The following is an 18,441-nucleotide window of genomic DNA, read 5'->3' as shown; positions in this document are numbered from 1 at the left end:
CAGTCTTCTCAATTACTTTATAAAATTCTAGTTATTCATATAGTCTCAAAGGTCACCATAGGAAGTCTTTTAAAAAGTTGAGCGCAGCTCCATGACCTGCCTGGAGGGCTGCTGTCCTTGGGGTGCACCCATGGGAATGGGAGGCAGGGAAGGCAGCCTTTAAAACTCTCCTAGGTGTGGAGGGTAAGAGGAAACACCACCGAAATCTGTAAAGAACTTTAAGGGGCTAGTAGGCTGGTTAGACAAGGGTACTAGGAGCAAGGACTTCTGGAGTCCCAAAACTTTCAAACCCTGAATCATATGTATTCCTTCTGTATGTCTGAATGTTATCAAATACTGTTTTCAGTACTTTTAAATACTTTTAAAAAAAAAGTACAATAGAGTGGTTGTCAGTTATTGACACTGTAGGACACCATAGATCAGTTGCACCAAGATGACCCATATTAAGGAAATGCTTATTTTATGTAAAGGAAAAGAAGGGAAACTGGGCAAGTGCCCAGTAGTAAACTCACTATGAGTGAAGTTCTGGGTTCAGTCCTAAGGCACAGAAGACACGCGCGCGCGCGCGCGCACACACACACACACACACACACACACACACACACACAGAGAGAGAGAGAGAGAGAGAGAGAGAGAGAGAGAGAGAGAGAGAGAGAACAAAACAAAACAAAGAATGGAAAGCAAGAGAACAAAAGGGTGGGTAATTTGCAAGTACAGACCAATTTGAGCTGTGGGGAGAAACCTTGGAGAGGTATTTGGTAAATTTATGCAAAGTTATGTTTCAAATCTTTAGAAGTAAAATACATTGGTTCTCCAACTGTGTTCTCCTATGATGTTATAAATACTGATTAGGTACCCAGATTGGTCCATGAAAACCTGAATTTAGGGTAAAATGATCTGGACACTTGAGGGCTGGAAGAAAAGGGTACTGAGTGTGGCAGTGGAGAAGAAAGGCAGGAAGGGCATCCCAAGACTGCCTTTCAAAAACACTGACTTTGTAGAGTTCATCTCTTATCTAAGAAAGGAGAAGAAACCGCCTGGTTTCATGTTTATCTTGTTATCATACCCCAGGACCCAACAGTTGAGCCCAAAGGATACTGAAACAGAAACTGTGGATTACACTTATCTTGCATTAGCTGCCTTCATTTAAAGATTACTTATGAACATAGCAAGATGTGGTGGCAGGCCTCTGTAGCCTCTTCTACTTCCAGGAGTTTGAGGCCAGCCTGGGGGAACACAGAGAGAGCCCAGCTCAGAAAAACAAAAGACAAAAAAAAAAAAAAAAAAAAAAAACAAACAAACAAAAAAAAACCACATTTATTAATTAGTGCAGTAGCATAATATGCCAGTATATGTTGGGAAAAAATTACCAAAAAAATCAGAGAGAAATTACAAAGCATAATACTATTATCTTTCAAAATCGTAGCAATTAAATACTTTTAGGGAATTACTTCTAATGATACCAACTCCTACTTAATGTTACTGTACTGACAATAATAATTAACATTAAATGGTAATACTAGCTAATCATATATACTATTGGAGTATGTAGTATTTTTCTTATGAATATTTTATGTCATAGCAATTTTACAAACAAATCTTTGTGCCTGGTAAGAACAAAAGAGTTAATATCTTTTGGTTGATTAAAAACAAAATAAAACACAAAACACCAACGTTTGAAGTTCTGCAAACATCTTTTACTGCATTTAATCTATACAACTCTAATAAATACAGAGGTTGTGAGGACCAAATGGAATTTTATTGCCAGCAAGCTCTTGAGAGTATGGTATGTTGATGGAAGCACATCTTGGGACTTCCTACACTTAAATGTTCAGAGTGAAACAAGACAGAAGAAGCCCATTGGATAATCTAGTCTATATTTGGGTTGGTAGTCCTTTAAACTCAGGGTTATCCTGCAGACCAACTCAAGGTAATAAAAACCAAGGTGAATGTTTTTATACACATCATAACACTGGTGAAATAACAATAAAACCAGCCTGGCACATAAATCATAAACTTTAAGGTACACAGCATTTTAACAAAGGACTGGCACAGTGATCAGACGTGGCTTCTTCTCAACGATGTGGTATACGGAAGTTACGTGTTTCACTTTACACACAGGACATTGCTTGGATGAGATTATAGGGGAAAAAAAGTCAAATTTGCTTTAAAAAGTAAAGAATTCATGTCCCAATTACAGAGTCAAAGCTCATCGTAGGCCACACTACACAAAACAGAATGATCTTCCAAACAACACTTGGCATTTTTCCCCCTTTTCGTACCGGGGATTGAATTCACAACCTCGTGCTTACAAGGCAGGCACTTACACTGTTGAGCTAAATCCCTGGCCATTATTTTTTCCTTTTAACTCTAACTTTAAATGTCTTTCTTAAAGAAATACAAGCATTTTTATTTGGTCAAGACAATAAATATAATTACAAGGACAAGGTACAAAAAATAGTGCCGATGTCCTCTTTTCTTCCAGCACTGCACGGCATCAGGCCTCTTCTTCCTCATCACTGTCTTTCATAGTGATGCCCTGAAGCCCTCCTCCTTCCGAAACAGAGGCAGTGGCCTCTTCCACTGTGAGACGTCTGTGCAGAGTATCATAGGTCTTACTATTGAGTGTTCCTTCCAATACACCCTGCAACCGAAAGTCCCTGTAGGTTTTCTGGAGGAAGAAGAAAGAATTTGCTTAGATAAGCTAGATGACATGTCTGCATGTAGATGTGAGGTGAGGTCAAAATATACAATAAATATTTACATTGAAAAATGTATTTACAGTGAAAGATGCATTGCTATCTATCTCTCTCAAAATACTTGCTCTCACTCTGAACACACTTACTCCTATGCTCACTACTCTCTGAAGCAGCCTCTATCAGTCTTTTTTCATGCGTATCTTTATGGGGTCTGACCAAAAATAGGTTGAATGTCACAGCTGAGTGTCATATAATGGAAAAACAGGCTCATAAAAAAAAAAAAAAACCTTTCTGTGTGTCCTCACCTACCCTCCTACAGAATGTGACACCATTTGACTTCTGGATCTTCCCCAAACTCAACGACGACTGCAAAAGGTAAATAAACATCTGGAATCAATTCCATACAACAAGGCAACCACAATAGTGTGACTGAAGACGCTAGGAAAAGATGAATTCCAGAACTGCTTCAGGAGGGGTTAAAGCCAACGGGATGGGTGCGCTTCAAGTTAGATGTGTTTGCAGTCAGTATTTTGAGGGGGATTAATGGCCATGCATGCTTCATGGTAATATTTTTAAAATTAAACATTCACCGTATTTTTTTTATTACAATCTGTATATAATTATATGCAGTCAGTTGGCATTTAGAAAAACATCTTGGATAATCCACTAATGGATTCAGATTGTGACTGCCCACATCAGTCACCTTGGTGATACACTTCTGGAATGTACATTTCTGAAGTGACTGACATGGAATAGTAATACTCAGACTATAATCACTACGAAGAGATCAAAATGTTATGACTTTTAGGTGACAAATTTGTTCCCCTCCTCAAAACATTACTAGTTGAACTTCATAGAATTTACTGTTTGAATCACCTGCAACAAAAATAAAATGATTTGTATGTACATATATATTAAATAAGAAATTCTTAGTATTTCAATTAACACTGTATTTTGTAAAATGCACTATTTTGGAGGGCAAATATATTGAGGGAGAGGCTGATCTTATTATCAGTGAAATAAATTCACACTCTAAGAATTTGTGAATCGCTAAATGTATTTGCATGTACAATGGATTAAAAAAATTCCTCCTATTAGGGAAAAATTTTGTATACCTAATTATCTGCACAAATTTTACTAATTTCTTTGAAACCCTCTTAGAATGGAAAGGGCCAAATTCTGGCTAAAGCTTTCACAGATAGGGTAATGAAAGAAGTATTTGTACTTTTGTAATATAATTAAATTTATATGTTATAGTTATAATTCTAATAACAAAAATTTAAAAAAAAAATATGTAATTTACAGTGGTTCTAAAAACCTCTTCTGTGGCATTTAAAAGACATAAGCTTCCTAATGTTTATTTATTTTTCTTTGGTACCAGGGATCGAACTCACAACCTCATGCTTGTCAGGCAGGTGCTCAAGCTGCTGAGCTAAAATCCCAGCCTCATGTTTACTTTTTTAAAGAGATTATCTCCATACCCTTTCCATGTCTAAGGGAGACTGTTATATTATTAGAGATACTATTCTAAATTTTTAAAGTTGGAGACAAAATTTTTTAGCTAGTTAAATACAGAAGTAAGGGACAAATGAAGTAATCCTGTTCTGTGTTAGGGTTACAGTGAGGGTTAGAAGGCCTTCATTAAAATTCTTTCTGAGAAGTCTTGTTATGTTGCCCAGGCTGGCCTTGAATGCGTGGGCTTAAGTGATAGTACTTCATTGGCCTCCCGAGTAACCAGGACTGTCAACCTGTGCTACCTGGAAGACCACTTTTAATGCTAACCATTTTTCACAGGGCTCCTACTGCTCTGTAATACACTAAGCATATTAAGCAGTCAGACAGACTTCAATGGATTGGCCCAAAGAATCCGTGCATGTCAATATAACACTAGTCTGTTCTAATTGATTGTTAGAGGGCTTTTTCTTTCTTTTCTCTCTCTCTCTCTCCTTTCTCTCTCTCTCTCTTTCTCTTTCTTTTCTCTCTCCCTCTGCCATTATTTATACTTAATAGATGAAAAAAAGTCAAATGAGAAGGAGGAAAATTACACTTTAGGTCTCAATGTCCTAACTCCAGTAGCTGGAAATTATCAATAAAAGATGCTTGATTTCGCTGAACACAATGAACGTATTGTAATACGTCTATCGTTACAGAAAATACCAGAACAAAACTCAAACACTTGAACTGAAAGTACTTAGTAACACGAGTTAGGGAATGCCTGTTAATCCCCTCATTTAACACACGTAGCCTCTACTAACAGCCTTCTGGGAAAAGACCATTGGGATTTTCACATTTTATCATCCTCTCTTTCATCATTTAACTGATGTTTATGTTATCATTCCAAATTCAGAAGCACTATGTAAATCATAAGGGTAGATGATTATGTATTTTTTGATAATCATTTGCTTTAAATAAAATTCATATTTGAAAAGTCTATTAATGTCCAAAAATGAATTGAACTCCAAAGAATGTTCCAAATGGAACATTTAGACAGAATTAGAATGGATTTAGACTGAGAACACTTTTTTCTCAAGTAACCAAATCTATTTTCACTTAAATTTTAATAGTTTAAGACATATTTGGTCTACCAGCTTTACAGTCTGTCAAGTGAGTAAATGATAAATTACATCAGCTTATGATGATAAAAACATCAGGTTACTCTGAGTTATGAATCATGACTACAGTGATATTGAATGATGCCAAACTCATGGTAACTCACATTAGAACCAGTGAAGTAATTCTGAAGGGCAAATTTTATCTAGAGTCTAAATACTAATATGCTTTGCATTTTCATCACAAAATTTTATGTTCAAATTTATAATTGTAGTTAGATTAAAAATACTGTACATCAAGAACACAAAACATTTACTGACAGATGAGATAAAGTATTATTGCCTCACTGACCTACATTTGTCTTTCTTGTTTTATTGGAATGACTTCCTTTAGACTAGGTTGGCAAGGACAGGTTTTAATTATAGATTTGCAATCCCAAAGGCTTTCTAATTTATATACAATTAAAACAATGTCTTTATTCCATTAGCAAGCAATAGCCAATTCACTCTGTTTAAAATTCACAAAACATTATCAACACTGGAATATCCTCCTGGTATCCTCCGTGGCTGCCACAATGGCTTGGTTGGTTCCTGTTTCAGACAAGTGCCTGCCCCAGGGTGCTGCTCACTTGCCTTCCTTTCTCCCAGCATAACAGGCAGCTAATTTATGGTAACTGCTTTTAACTGCCTTATGGACACTACTGAGAACATAAATGCAACAGCCACTATGATTTCTGGGTGGACTGTATTTTCTCCTAAATAAATCAATCTGATGTTAAAATTTCACACATAACTTCAGAGACCTTGAGTTTGTTTTGATTTTTATGGAAATCTTACTGGTTTTTGTTCTTAGTAAGCAACATAAGTGAAGCAATTAGAGTGTAAGTGTCTTTATAGGGAAGCTGGCTATCAACCATTTTGATGGCCAGTGGTCTCCACGGGCCCAGAAGAATGGTAAAGCTTGTGGGCAGTAAGGACTGGAATGCCAGTGTCCAGCAGCTTAGCTCTGGGTAGAATGCACCACTGCTGCAACACTCGGACCAAGTCCTTGAAAGAGAAACCTTCTTTATGGGCCTTGCTTTTCAGGGAGTGGTTTTGAGACAGGTTTCACATTATTATAGGTCAAGCTGGCCATGAACTTTCAGTCTTCCGGGCTTAGAGTCCCAATTGTTTTATAAATTCTTAAATATTCACTGGGAAATGATCATTATGAAAAAAAAAAAAAAAAACTCATTCTGAAGAATGATAGATATATATATATGAAATTGGTAAAGTTTATTTATATTTAAAGTAGGGGTGCCGAGGCTATAGCACAGTGGCATAGTGTCTCCCTGGTAAGCACAAAGTTGTGTGTTCAATTCCTGGTACCAAAAAGAAAGAAAAAAATGAAAAAAGACAGAAAGAGAAAAAGAAGAAAAAAGAAAAAATCAGAACATTAACCAATTCACTATTATTTTCATTGTGAAGGGAATACATTTAATTATTATTGAGAGCTTTATGTGTTAATTAAATGTGCTAAAGCATTAACTGAGCCTGGTGAATGCTTATAAGAAGTAAGGCATCTATGAACTAAGGTAAACTGGACTAGTTATGTGTAGTGGCACATGCCTGTAATTCAGCACTAGAGAGGCTGAGGCAGGAGGATCACTGTGAGTTGGAGGCCAGCCTGGGCTGCAAAGTGAGATTTTAAAAAACCAAAAAGCAAACAAAAACGACTAGAGTACAATGAAATGTCATTGTATAATTTATAATAATAATAATACTTTGCAGTAGTAGGGATTCAATCCAGGGCCTTCACACAGTTACACCCCCATGCTTTACTTTTATAAGTTATTTATTTATTTATTTCAGACATTGTCTCACTAAGCTGCCAAATTGCCCAGGTTGGGATTAAATTTTCAATCCTCTTGCCTTGGCCACCCACAATGCTGAGATTACAGGCACTCACTTTCCATGCTCAACAATTTATGTTCTTTAATGTTAAAATATTCACTGGTATAAACCTCAGCAAATATATGTATACAATAAATTATTAACTATAATCATATTGTACATTTTGATTATATAAATTTTTGTCAATTATACTTCAATAAACCTGAAAATAATTTCACTGGTGCTTGTTTTTTTTTTTTTAACTACAAGCATGTGAAAATGAAAAAAGGAATAATTTTGAAAAAAACAAATGGAGGCAAATAATAAAGGGAGATTTTAATACTAAAGAAAAAAAGGCTTAATGATTTACAAGCTAATTCCAGTTGCTGAGTATGTAACTTCCAACATTCTGAATAGAACAGACATTAGTTAAAAATGACTGACTGACGGATAATAACCAGCTAACGCTAATATGCATCACAGTGCAGCATGGACTGAAACCCTCCAGGTGTATGTCTACAGTAAACACATTGCCTTAATTCTCTTTGATAAAAGCATACTTTACTTGAAATCTCTCCAACTCACATATAGAAACCAGGAAGAAACAAAGGAAAACTAGTCAAATAAAATATATCAGAATGTGCTTTTGCTTTCTTTGTAAAACATAGGATGCCCAGTAAAAAGTGTTCTGGATTAAAGTGGTTTTGTTTGTTAAATGTATTGTATAGCTAGAGTATTAAAAATTTTGGTGACAATAAGTTGTCACTTGTGATTAATCACAATTACTATTATTATAATATTACATTATAGATCTGGTTCTACAGTCCAATAGATTTGTTAATTTCTGACTTTGAAATAGAACTTTCTGTTCATGGTTCTGTCTAACCTGTGATAACTTAGGTGTCTATAGCATGAAACAATTTGTATTAGACTACAGAAAACAAGAGAATGATGAAAAGTATATTAAAATTATTTTAATGATATAACAGATTTTCTTGGTATGTGTTAGAATCGTCTGACGGCCCTATTAAAATAGTGAATGTTGGGTCTGACCTTTGGTTCCTGACTCCGTAGTCTGGGCTAGAGCCTAAAGACTTGGAGTTCTTACACGCTCTGAACTGATGCTTATAATATTAGGACAGGAACGACACTTTGAGAAGCCCTGCGTAGTTTTGCACATACATATACTCATAATGTGTATGTGTACACATTAGATGCTGTTATAATGGAAGTAAAGATATGTTTAAAGAAAGTTGATTCTCAGTAGTTTAGAGTTATGTTCTCATCTATGAGTTAGATTTTTTTCTTATGAAGAGTTTACCCTGGGTTAAATTTTTTACTTTTACTAGAATTTACAAAAATTATGTTGAATGAATATATTATTTTAAATCTCCTTTTCAATAAATATAACATATATAACCTTTTCCCTTAAGGGCAAATTCAAAATGGCCTAGTGAAGTTACATGACATCTTTGTTGGTGGTTTTAGATGGTTTCCAACAATCAAATTGATAATCTTTTATATATGAGAAGGGGCATGCATGTTCCAACAGAATTTAGGCAGAGACAATGTGTTATGTTCATTAATAAGATATAATAAAATAATCAAAATTGTCCTTACTCTATTGGCAAGCACTGTTTAAAAGCCCTCAGAATGAAACACCATCCTAGTAAACACAAAGTAAATGTTTGTGAGAAAATACTTTTTTTAAGAAAATTGATTCAGTTATTGTAGACCCCATTACATTTAGGTAAATGTGCTAGGGGATTTATGTACTTTATTATAAAATGTGATTGCTTGTTAACAATATCCTTTTACTTATTGGTGCAAATACATATATAAATTTATATTTAGCAATCTAAAGATTACCTATTAAAGTGTTTGAGTTATGCTATTTAAGTGTTTACATTCACATTTTGTGTAAAAATATCTTGCCATTATTATTTATAGCTTGATGGGCAATTCATATCCAAACAAATTTTGTTTACCTTCACAATCTTGATGAGAGTCTTTAGTTGGTAAATATGAAGCTGGAGGTCTAATCTATCAGCCAACCACACACAAATGACTTTCATGGAATTGCTGTACCATTGCTGGAAAGAAGAATGGGGGCACAGAGAACAGAAAAAGAAAAAAAATCCTTTTTAGAATTCATTTAACAGATTCGGTAATGAGGGGGTAATGAAACATTGTGAAATGACCACAGATAAGCACTTAAAGTCAATAATGCTATAATTTCCTGTTAACAGAATTGTATGTTTTGGTAGAAAATCTGCTAAGTTGACCTGGGCTGTTCTTTACATGAATTAGCATTATGGTCTTTCAGCTATAATGTATTCATAGGAAACAGTGCTGTTGCACTTTGCAGCCTAGTAGACTGCTTTGTAATTTTTGAGCAACAATGGGTACTAAACATATATTATAGGACCAAGTAGATGGCTGAGCAGCAGGAAAAAGACAGGTATATTATTTTGAAAGCAAAATTTCCTATTGGCTTGTATGTTACATAAAAGATCAAATAGTGATGTATTATATTATAATGTAGTAAATACTTAGAAATAACATTTTGAAGGGCTGATGGCAAAAATATCCACACTTTATTAAACAGTAATACTGTAATAGTCATACCTCCATCTTCTATCAGTTAAGAATTTGCCAAGATGTTTTAAAACCAACTGACACTAAGATTTATTGAGATCACAGGAAGAAACACTATCAAAATGCAATTCAAGTATAAAAATCATGAAACAATGTCAGTGGACTAGATTATGAAAGGTAGAGGTCAGTTTCACTCAGTAAATGTTTCTGGAGGAGTTATAGCTTTTCTCTATTTATTACAATTCTGAAGGATATACTAAAATTGTTCTCTAACATAATTTTTTGCTCCTACATAAAGTACATGGGAAGAAAAAAAAGAAGAAATTTTGTTTCCTGTTTTCAAAGAAAGGCAATCTAGCATTAATTGTGACATTTTGAGGGATTCAATTATTATGCTACAGAGCTAGGTTTACATAAAATGGTAAGAATAATGTACTATGTAGATAAGAGAAATAGCATCCATTCGTCACATAAGAAATGTCAAAAGAGTCTTTGAAAGTAGTTTTATGTCTTGTTTGCATAAACACAACAACAGTACCAACATATTTCTAGGTATTTAAACACGGAAAAATATCTTAATATTTTTTCTCTATTCAGCAAGACAGTAAATTTGATTTCTAAGAGGAATCTTAATTGATACAAATGTGAAATTTCTCTGAGCTTGTATTTAGTAACATTGTTCAAATACAACTTAGTATAAGGAATAGTAGTTTAAGTAAAATTAAAAATAAGTTTCACATTTCATCATTCATTTTTATTAATTTGTTTGAATACTTTACATGCTTAAAATGAGACAAGCAAATTAAAATAACTGATTTCTAAGTATTATCAATCCAATAGATGAATGAACGTGTCAAGTTTTTAAATTGTGGGTTAGACTGTGATTTTTAAAACATCTGTTACTAATGTACCTAGTTTTTTGTTCCTTCCTTATGAGTACTTTTTGATTTTCCAAGACATATCAAAATATGACAAATAAATTTTATAAAATGAAGTAACTACACTCTGTTATTAAAAAAATTAACCCCTAGGGAATTCAGTATCTTAGCTGAAATGTTAAATCCCAAAGTCATATATGTATAAATTTTAATTTCTGATATTCTTTAAATTCCACATTTATTTATTTCAGATTATAGCCTCAAACTTTTGAGTTCATTTTTACCACAGGTAAACACAGGCGTTGATTGGCAATATTGAATTGAATATACTGAATTAAGATTTTTTTCACCCCATGCCACTCTCTAGATACTCTGAAAGTTAAAATATGAAAGTGGATACGGTTTTTGAAAGTTACAGCACATTATAAGGGTTAGTATGTTTTTTTATTAAAAAAAAAAATATATATATATATAGTACAAAGTTTAGCAATAACATTCTAGTTAATTTGTTAGAGTATGTGATTATTATATACACAGGTAAGTTGTATAATTTGAGGAAAATGAAAATACTTTCTTAAAATTACTCCATATTTATGCCTTTAAAAATCCTTACATAATAAAAAGAATTCAACTATATTTTCCATTACATATTAATGATACTTACAATTGATAACTGACAAGATATTTAATGTAACACAGGGATTATTAATATAACTTTTAGCCAGTGCCAATATTATAATTTGAGAGAAGAGGAATTTGGGGATAAATTTTTCTAAAGGTAAACGCAGAAAGAGTAAAACAGAGCTACTGTTTAGTAAAATTTTTAAAGCTATTTTGCCATCATCTTATTTTAGAGCAAACTATTCCACAAAGAAAAGTCTTTAAGAAAAATTATTGTATCAGATAAGAATGCACGTGTTTGGTTCCTGAGTCAGGGTATTTTGAAGAAGCCTCGCAGCTAAGTTGTGTGAATGAGGAAGGGAGAGCAGGAGCTGGGCTCAGAGCTTGGCGTGTGCTGCTGCTAAGAGCAGATGAACATCAAGACCTACTACACGGCTGCTTTCTCCTACATGGGGAGTGTCCCCGACCCTCAACAAACAAAACCACACTCAGAAACCTCTAGAACCTTCTTCCTTCCATAGTTGGAATTAATATCTCCTTTGTTACGCAGTTTAAAGGAGAGTGTCCCATATTTTCAAGTTGAGAAAAGAGTCAAAATTTGGATTAACTTCGTGTCTCTTGTCAAACCAAACCAATCCTCCCAAACAAAGCAAGCAAACAAAAACCTGAGAAAGGTGAATGTGCAGTAAAGTGTGAATGTTAGCAAATGCTTTTTCATTTTGGAAAAGTTAATATTATAAAATAAGTGTTCGCTTTTGCCTTCAGGGGTGACATGGAAGGGGCACGCTGGCCTGCCCGAAGCCAAGGGCACAACGGGACCATTTTATTCTTCGCTTTGGTCTACACAGGAATAAAGCAGTAACTGTATATTTTACAATTTTTTCTACATCAATCCATGACAGCAGCCTACCACTTTAACAAAAAATATGGCTTTTTTTTTCCTTTTTGTGGTTCATTCAACTCCTGTAAGGGCATGCATTACTCACTTCATTTTCTTGAGATATCTCTTTTAAAGGAAAAATAAAAGAAAAGGAAAGGCTAGGGTTGACTCTGCGAGACCCTTGTATTTATTCACACTTATTGTGCATGACTGTAGACTGGTAAATCATATTAGCAGCCCGTCTCCCTATCAAGCTGCTACTTGCTTTCCAGCCCTGGGAAGGTTCAACAAATCAACAGGAGCACGGAAAACAGAACATCAGTCTAATCTAGTGTTTAAGGTGAAGTTTTCAAACCCAATCTAAGAAGATCTTTAGAGCAAGCAACAAGCTGAAGGGCTCAGAAGGTGGTATTGACAATGAAAGAGTGTTGAAATATTGAGAAGCGCAGCACTTGTGCATTTTTAATAACAAGAGGGTCAACAAGGACACAGCTCCCTCAGTGCCAGGCGCTGCCACTGACTATGGAAATTGCCACACCAGGGCTATAAACGCTCGCAGTTCATCAGCTTTCTTAAACAGTTCATCAGCTTTCTTAAACACCCTGAACCCCCTCAGTGGACCTTTAGTCTTGAATTAACAAACCAAAGCAATGAAAGAGGGTGCAGGCTGAATGGCTGGCATTGATCCCCAACTGTGTCAGCACTGCTACAGGCCCTGAAAAACTCTCTCCATTGTCAATAGAAATTGACAAACCTCCTCTCCTAAATAGTGCAGCTGAGCCGGCGGGCTCCACGCAGCTGTAAAGGGCTCTGCTCTTGGGGCCGGGGAGCACTAACAATAGAACAAGCATGAGCTCTTTGTCAGTCCCAGACTCGGCAATTTTCTAACAAGGATTAAAGTTGTTTCTCCGCAGAGCTGGTGAAAAGAGATTTAGCAACATACCGTGCTTTCTTCATGCAAGTTAAAGAGAAGTAGTTAAGGAATTTCATTATTCGGTTGACTGGTGGAAATATAAAACAAATATATTAAATATGCACAACTCTTTTTTGGCCTAATTTATAACATTTGGAGCATGATTCCATTAAATATAACACTTATCACCTAGGAACAAGCACTTCACATTTATTTTGGGTGTTTTATTTTTCAAAAGTCCAGCTGCTTGCCACCTGGAATGAGGTCTCAATACATACTAATGCACAATGCCTTTAGACCCTCTGCAGTTGATATTCCTAAATCTGAATCACAAGACCCCATAGGGTTTATATATCAGGGCTGCTTCAAGCAAATGATTTCTGTCAGAATGTGGCTTCTGATGATGGCAAGGTAAAAACAGATGCTTAGCTAGGGCACAAATCTGTGACATATTTTCTGCTTAACTGTTTAGCTTTTTATTGATTATGAATTGGCACAACTGGTTGATATATTGTTTTTCTTCTCCAGTTATGCTTGTCTCAATAGGTGAACAACAAAAGAGGGAAAAGAAAAGAGCCAACATTTTTTAGTGCATCAAGAGGTGGTACGGCTAAATTTCTACAAGATATATGTATTTCTTCACTTATTTCAAAAGATAGCTGTTCTATGAGTAGCCACTGTATTGAAACAGCACCAAGAAAATCTCATCTTAGGAAATAAGTATTTTGAATTGAATAAAAGAACAAACTATTATAAAAATGCTAAGTGAAGGCTTTGATGGTTGAGAAATCTAAGCCATTCTTTAGTGGCTTTAGAGATCAACAAAAGAATTGAAAATATTGATGTCCCATAGTTTCACCAGTACTGTACATTAAAAAAGTAAGTGTAAACACTTCATTATTTATTGAGTGCTCCTTTGGTCAACAGTATATCTATTTAATTTCACTGAATTTGTGGCTCCCAACTCACTCTCCATTTCTAAACACTCAAATGTAAATTTTGTGCCAACAGTAAATTCAACATAACGCCCCGCCTCCATTCAAGGCATTAGTCTGATGCTACAATATCTTGATTCATAACAGGCTCCAACAGCAGAAGCATTTTGAAAGTTTTAAGTGTGAGATTTTTGACTTAGAAATGGATAAAGAGAGACAGTTGAGGAAAACTGGAAGCAGCTTATTTACAGCTCAACATTCAGGAAGTGTTCAGTCCAACAGATACCTACAAATAATCTCAGTTAGGCCCAGAGACGTTCTTGGGTGTGAGGGCAGGGATTTTGGCCATAGCAGGTGAGGAGGGCAGGTAATCCTAGCCTTTCTTGCTCTTCTACTTGCTTGACTGGACCTGTCAGTTGACCTGTCCATACCTCTGTTTTCTTACCTATCAGAGGGGGACACTGTATGAATCTAGCTTTAACGTAAGATTCTTGTGCTCAGTAGAAATACTGTGAGTTTAGAGTTGGCTGTTAGAGGAAACAATGTAATGAATTTGTGATTCTTATAAAAATGAACTAAAGGGACGGAAAACCAAACAGTCATTCTTCTGGTTTTTATATGCTTCTACAATATGGCTTTATTCTTTTTTTATAGCTTTATTCTTTCAGAATAAAAAAAAAAAAAATCCAAGTCCAGAGTTTCAGAAATTTCTACTGAGTGTTTTTTTGTATTTAACTTACTCATTTTGGTCTCTGAATGAAATATAGTCCTATTATAAAAATTAAATAACGAAGCATAGTAACAAATGAATAAGATTTATAAAGAATTGTGCTATTTGTCTTTCCCCCCTTTTCTTCCTCGTCTTCTTGTTCCTTCTTCTTCTGTTTATTTGTTTTCTTTTTTTCAGTCCTAGGAATTTGATCTAGAGTCTTCACACTAAGCTACATCCACAAGCCTCATTTTTTGAGACACTGTTTTGCTAAGTCAGTAAGTTTCCCAGGCTGGACTCCAACTTGCCTCACATTTCAAGATTTCTGGAATTATAGGTGTGTGCCACCTTGATTAGCTTAATATTCTTATACATTCTGATTATAAAGGCATTTGAGTTTTTACTTTTTGTCTTTTTGAGACAGGCTTGCTATGCAGTTCAGTCTGGCCTTAAACTCATTGTGTAGCCCAGGTTGTTCTCTAAATTGCAACCATCCTCCTGCCTCAGCCTCCCAAGTGCTGGGATTTCAGGTGTGCACCACCACACTCAGCCTATGAGTTTTTATTTTTCGTGGGAAGTTCAAGTGGATGTTAAATTTTTCTTTTGTTCTTACATTAATTCTGAAGTAGATTTTATTATTTCCATTTTACTTATCTGGAAACTAAGGTTACACAGGGAGAAAATTGAGTTGAGAGCCAGTAATTTACTTATGTAAGTTTGCACAACAGCTGTACTATGTGGCATGGTAAATATTTTTCTCTAGCATCAGTGTCCATAACTACTAAGTTATTTTATTTTCCTTTAGGCAATAGTCTGTATTTATGATCTGTCAATAAAATCCCTGATTCTTAAGAATTGTTTGATGATCACAGAAAAAACTAAAAACAACAACCATTCCTGGAGGTTCCCGAATTATGGCACAGGATTGTCTACAAATTCAGGAGATGTCTTTTAATTGTTTTAAAGATAATTAAAATTTTTTTCCAGTTTGAAGCAATTCACATTTCCAAAGGACAAACATATCTGTAACTCCAATAATGTAATGTGCAATATAAATAAATTCTTTGAAAGATCACACTCCATATTAGATAACTAAATGGTTGTATGTAATATCTCTCCTATAAATGCTCTTTTTTTTTGTCTTTTTCATTTTTATCGTTACCAGGGATGGAACTCATGACTGCCTGCTTGTAAGGCAGGCACTTATGCCACTGAGCTAAATCCCCAGCCCTTATAAATGCTCTTTTAAAGATTTGTTTAAAGTGTCATATCTCCTAATGCTTAAGAACACTAGAAGATATTTTATTTAGTGAAATAATTCCATGTGGAGAAAAGATCCTTGGTGCATGAATAGTGAAACTATATGCTATGTTAATTATTTTTAACAGTAGAAAGTAGTTAATTCATGTCTATATTTTTCTTCTACATTTAATAAAGTCATACTCAGGGTGATTTTCAATTTTTAATTCCACCAGGAAGTTTTTAACTTAGGAGCATTATAATACTTATTACGGTACAGAAAATGTCAAAAGTGCTAACATGGGAGTGTTGGCATAGCAGGTGCTCAGAAATGTTTGTTGACTACTGAATGAATTATCTTGGCAGTTTCATTGTTTCTCCCTTTGAAAGTCCATGACCATAATAACAGATAATTCTAGATGTGTTAGAATTCCTTCAGTGACAGAGAAGGTAAGTGACATAACAGGACAAGTCCCATAAATGGGAAGCGGCATGAGCTGTGGTTAGTTTATTACCCTTTCATTAGTCCAAAATGCCCTTCATTACAAATTATCCTTTTTTTTTTTTTTTTTTTTTTGTACCAGGGACTGAACTCGTGACCTCATGCTTGCCAGGCAGGTGCTTTTGCTGTTGATCTAAATCCCCAGGCCCTACCCCAAATTATCCTAGTAAACTACAGTAATACACTTTTTGACACTATACATGGTATACTAAAATCAATACTGCTCCATATTCTTTTCATCAAGTAGAGAAGTCTCTGTAAGTTTATTCTGCAGCTCTTTTCCTAAGATTAATGACTACAAACTAATAATTTCAGAAAATCACTTATTCCACCCTCCTCATCTCTACTCTGTTACTAGTGACAGGATGCATACTAATATTTTTGAGTGAAATGATTAACTAATAGTTTGGCTGATTCAGGGGTCAATTCAGTTACAACAGCACCCACACCAATGCCAGAAGACACATCTTTTAATGATTTATTTGGCACTATGACCTTTTATCTGGTTAAATCATTCATTTTGAATATTTTAAGATTTTGGTTAAAACCTTATTTTAAATCAAGAACATATGTCTTAATTAAAGATGTAAGGGGTTGGGGATTTAGCTCAGTGGCATAAGCGCCTGCCTTGCAAGCAGGCAGTCATGAGTTCGATCCCCAGTACAGATAAAAAAGAAAAAGACAAAAATAAATAAATAAATAAATAAAGATGTAATGAACAAATGCAGCTGATCTTAAATGGTACAAGTGAAGTTTCAAGATAAAATGTAGGCTACTAAATGAGTCTTCCTTTTCATTTTTCTTGTAACAATGAGTAACTTTTCAAAACTTTTTTTTTTTTTTTTTTTGAGCGTGTCACAGGTAGGCAACCGAAGTAGACAACTGCCTCTCTGTCTCTAAGTAATGGGGCATTGCTGCAGCAACCAATGGGGAAAACGGAGTGGCCCAAATCTCTGCTACATATTAAGCTTTCTATACCTGTGGAATCTTGGCCTGCCATTTCTTCAGTTTGGACTTCTATTTTCCATGTCATCTTCCTGGCTAGATTCACATTAGCCTTTCAGAGTCAGCCCATCCATTATCTCTGCTATGAAACCAACACTAGTTCTTATCAGGGAGAATTAAGTGCTCCCATATTTGCTGCTACTAGCTCTCTAGCTGCGTGTCTGTAAGATTGTGGGATACTGTAAGAAGTCTATCTTAATTTGCTTTGAGTATCCACAAGGTATTAACTGACCTCTGATTTTACTGGTTTCCATTCCTTAGCAAAATTTCTGGCACATAGCATGTATTATGTATTTGTTGAAAGACTAAATGTTTCTAATTATTTATAAATATGAATGGTATTTTTAAAAACATTTTACATTTTATATGTCCCATATCTATACTTTACACACCTACAGAACTCTTAGCCTTATGATTATTTATGTTATACTGCATATAGATACAGAAAAGTAATGGCAGAGTAGCTTTTTAATAGGAAAAGGAAAGATGTTTACTAGTGATAAATTCATGATTTACTGGAATCACATTTTATTAATAGAAACAATTTATAGACATTGAAATTATAGAAATTATCAGAAAGGAAACAATTCCATTGGCTACTGAAACTTAAAACAGGAGCTTAAAATGTGACCATCTAGTTTATTTTAGGTGGTGAGTGAAATAAAGAAGTACTAAAAATTAATAAAGTTCCATATCTATCTCCACCAGTGCCCACATATGTACTCTCACACAACAAAATATGCTGATGCTACAGGTTTAGGTGTTTCTATGCTCATGCTGAGTGGCCCTCCAGAGGCTGTAACCTAAGCAGGAACTGCTCATCCCAGCATATATTCTGGTGGGCTGACACCCATTCCTAAGAGGATCACAGGCTGTGGGGCATATTTGGGGACATGGCTGGCTATGCCACAGGCATATTTTCACTATGTAGTGACATGCTCTGGATACTTTCTATACTTGTTTGCTTTGTGAGCTGTTTTTATAGAAAGAGAGAAAAAGATGGTGCTATGGGAATGTTCATCCTGTTTGAGTACCTTAGTT

At 34.9% G+C, this 18,441-nt stretch overlaps 1 protein-coding gene across 8 annotated transcripts in view; it reads right to left on the bottom strand.

The window, feature by feature from the left end:
• Nucleotides 1-1,675: 1,675 nt before the first annotated feature.
• The window catches only part of Cadps2 (calcium dependent secretion activator 2), a 490,335-nt gene continuing 473,569 nt past the window's right edge, over nucleotides 1,676-18,441 (bottom strand). For all 8 annotated transcript variants that reach the window (XM_063241432.1, XM_063241438.1, XM_063241449.1 and 5 more), the window contains 2 exons: nucleotides 9,109-9,213; nucleotides 1,676-2,671 (listed from right to left, as the gene is read on the bottom strand). In XM_063241432.1, the coding sequence (XP_063097502.1) occupies nucleotides 2,498-2,671; nucleotides 9,109-9,213 (279 nt within the window). In that variant the 3' untranslated portion in view covers nucleotides 1,676-2,497. The remainder of the gene's footprint in view (nucleotides 2,672-9,108; nucleotides 9,214-18,441) is intronic.

The sequence above is a fragment of the Cavia porcellus genome, unplaced genomic scaffold (genome assembly GCF_034190915.1).
Source record: "Cavia porcellus strain 051 isolate PalLab524CR breed Dunkin Hartley unplaced genomic scaffold, mCavPor4.1 scaffold_2, whole genome shotgun sequence".
Classification (NCBI taxonomy): domain Eukaryota; kingdom Metazoa; phylum Chordata; class Mammalia; order Rodentia; family Caviidae; genus Cavia; species Cavia porcellus.
The sequence above is the reverse complement of the archived record's forward strand: the minus strand, read 5'-3'. Positions and strand labels throughout refer to the sequence as shown.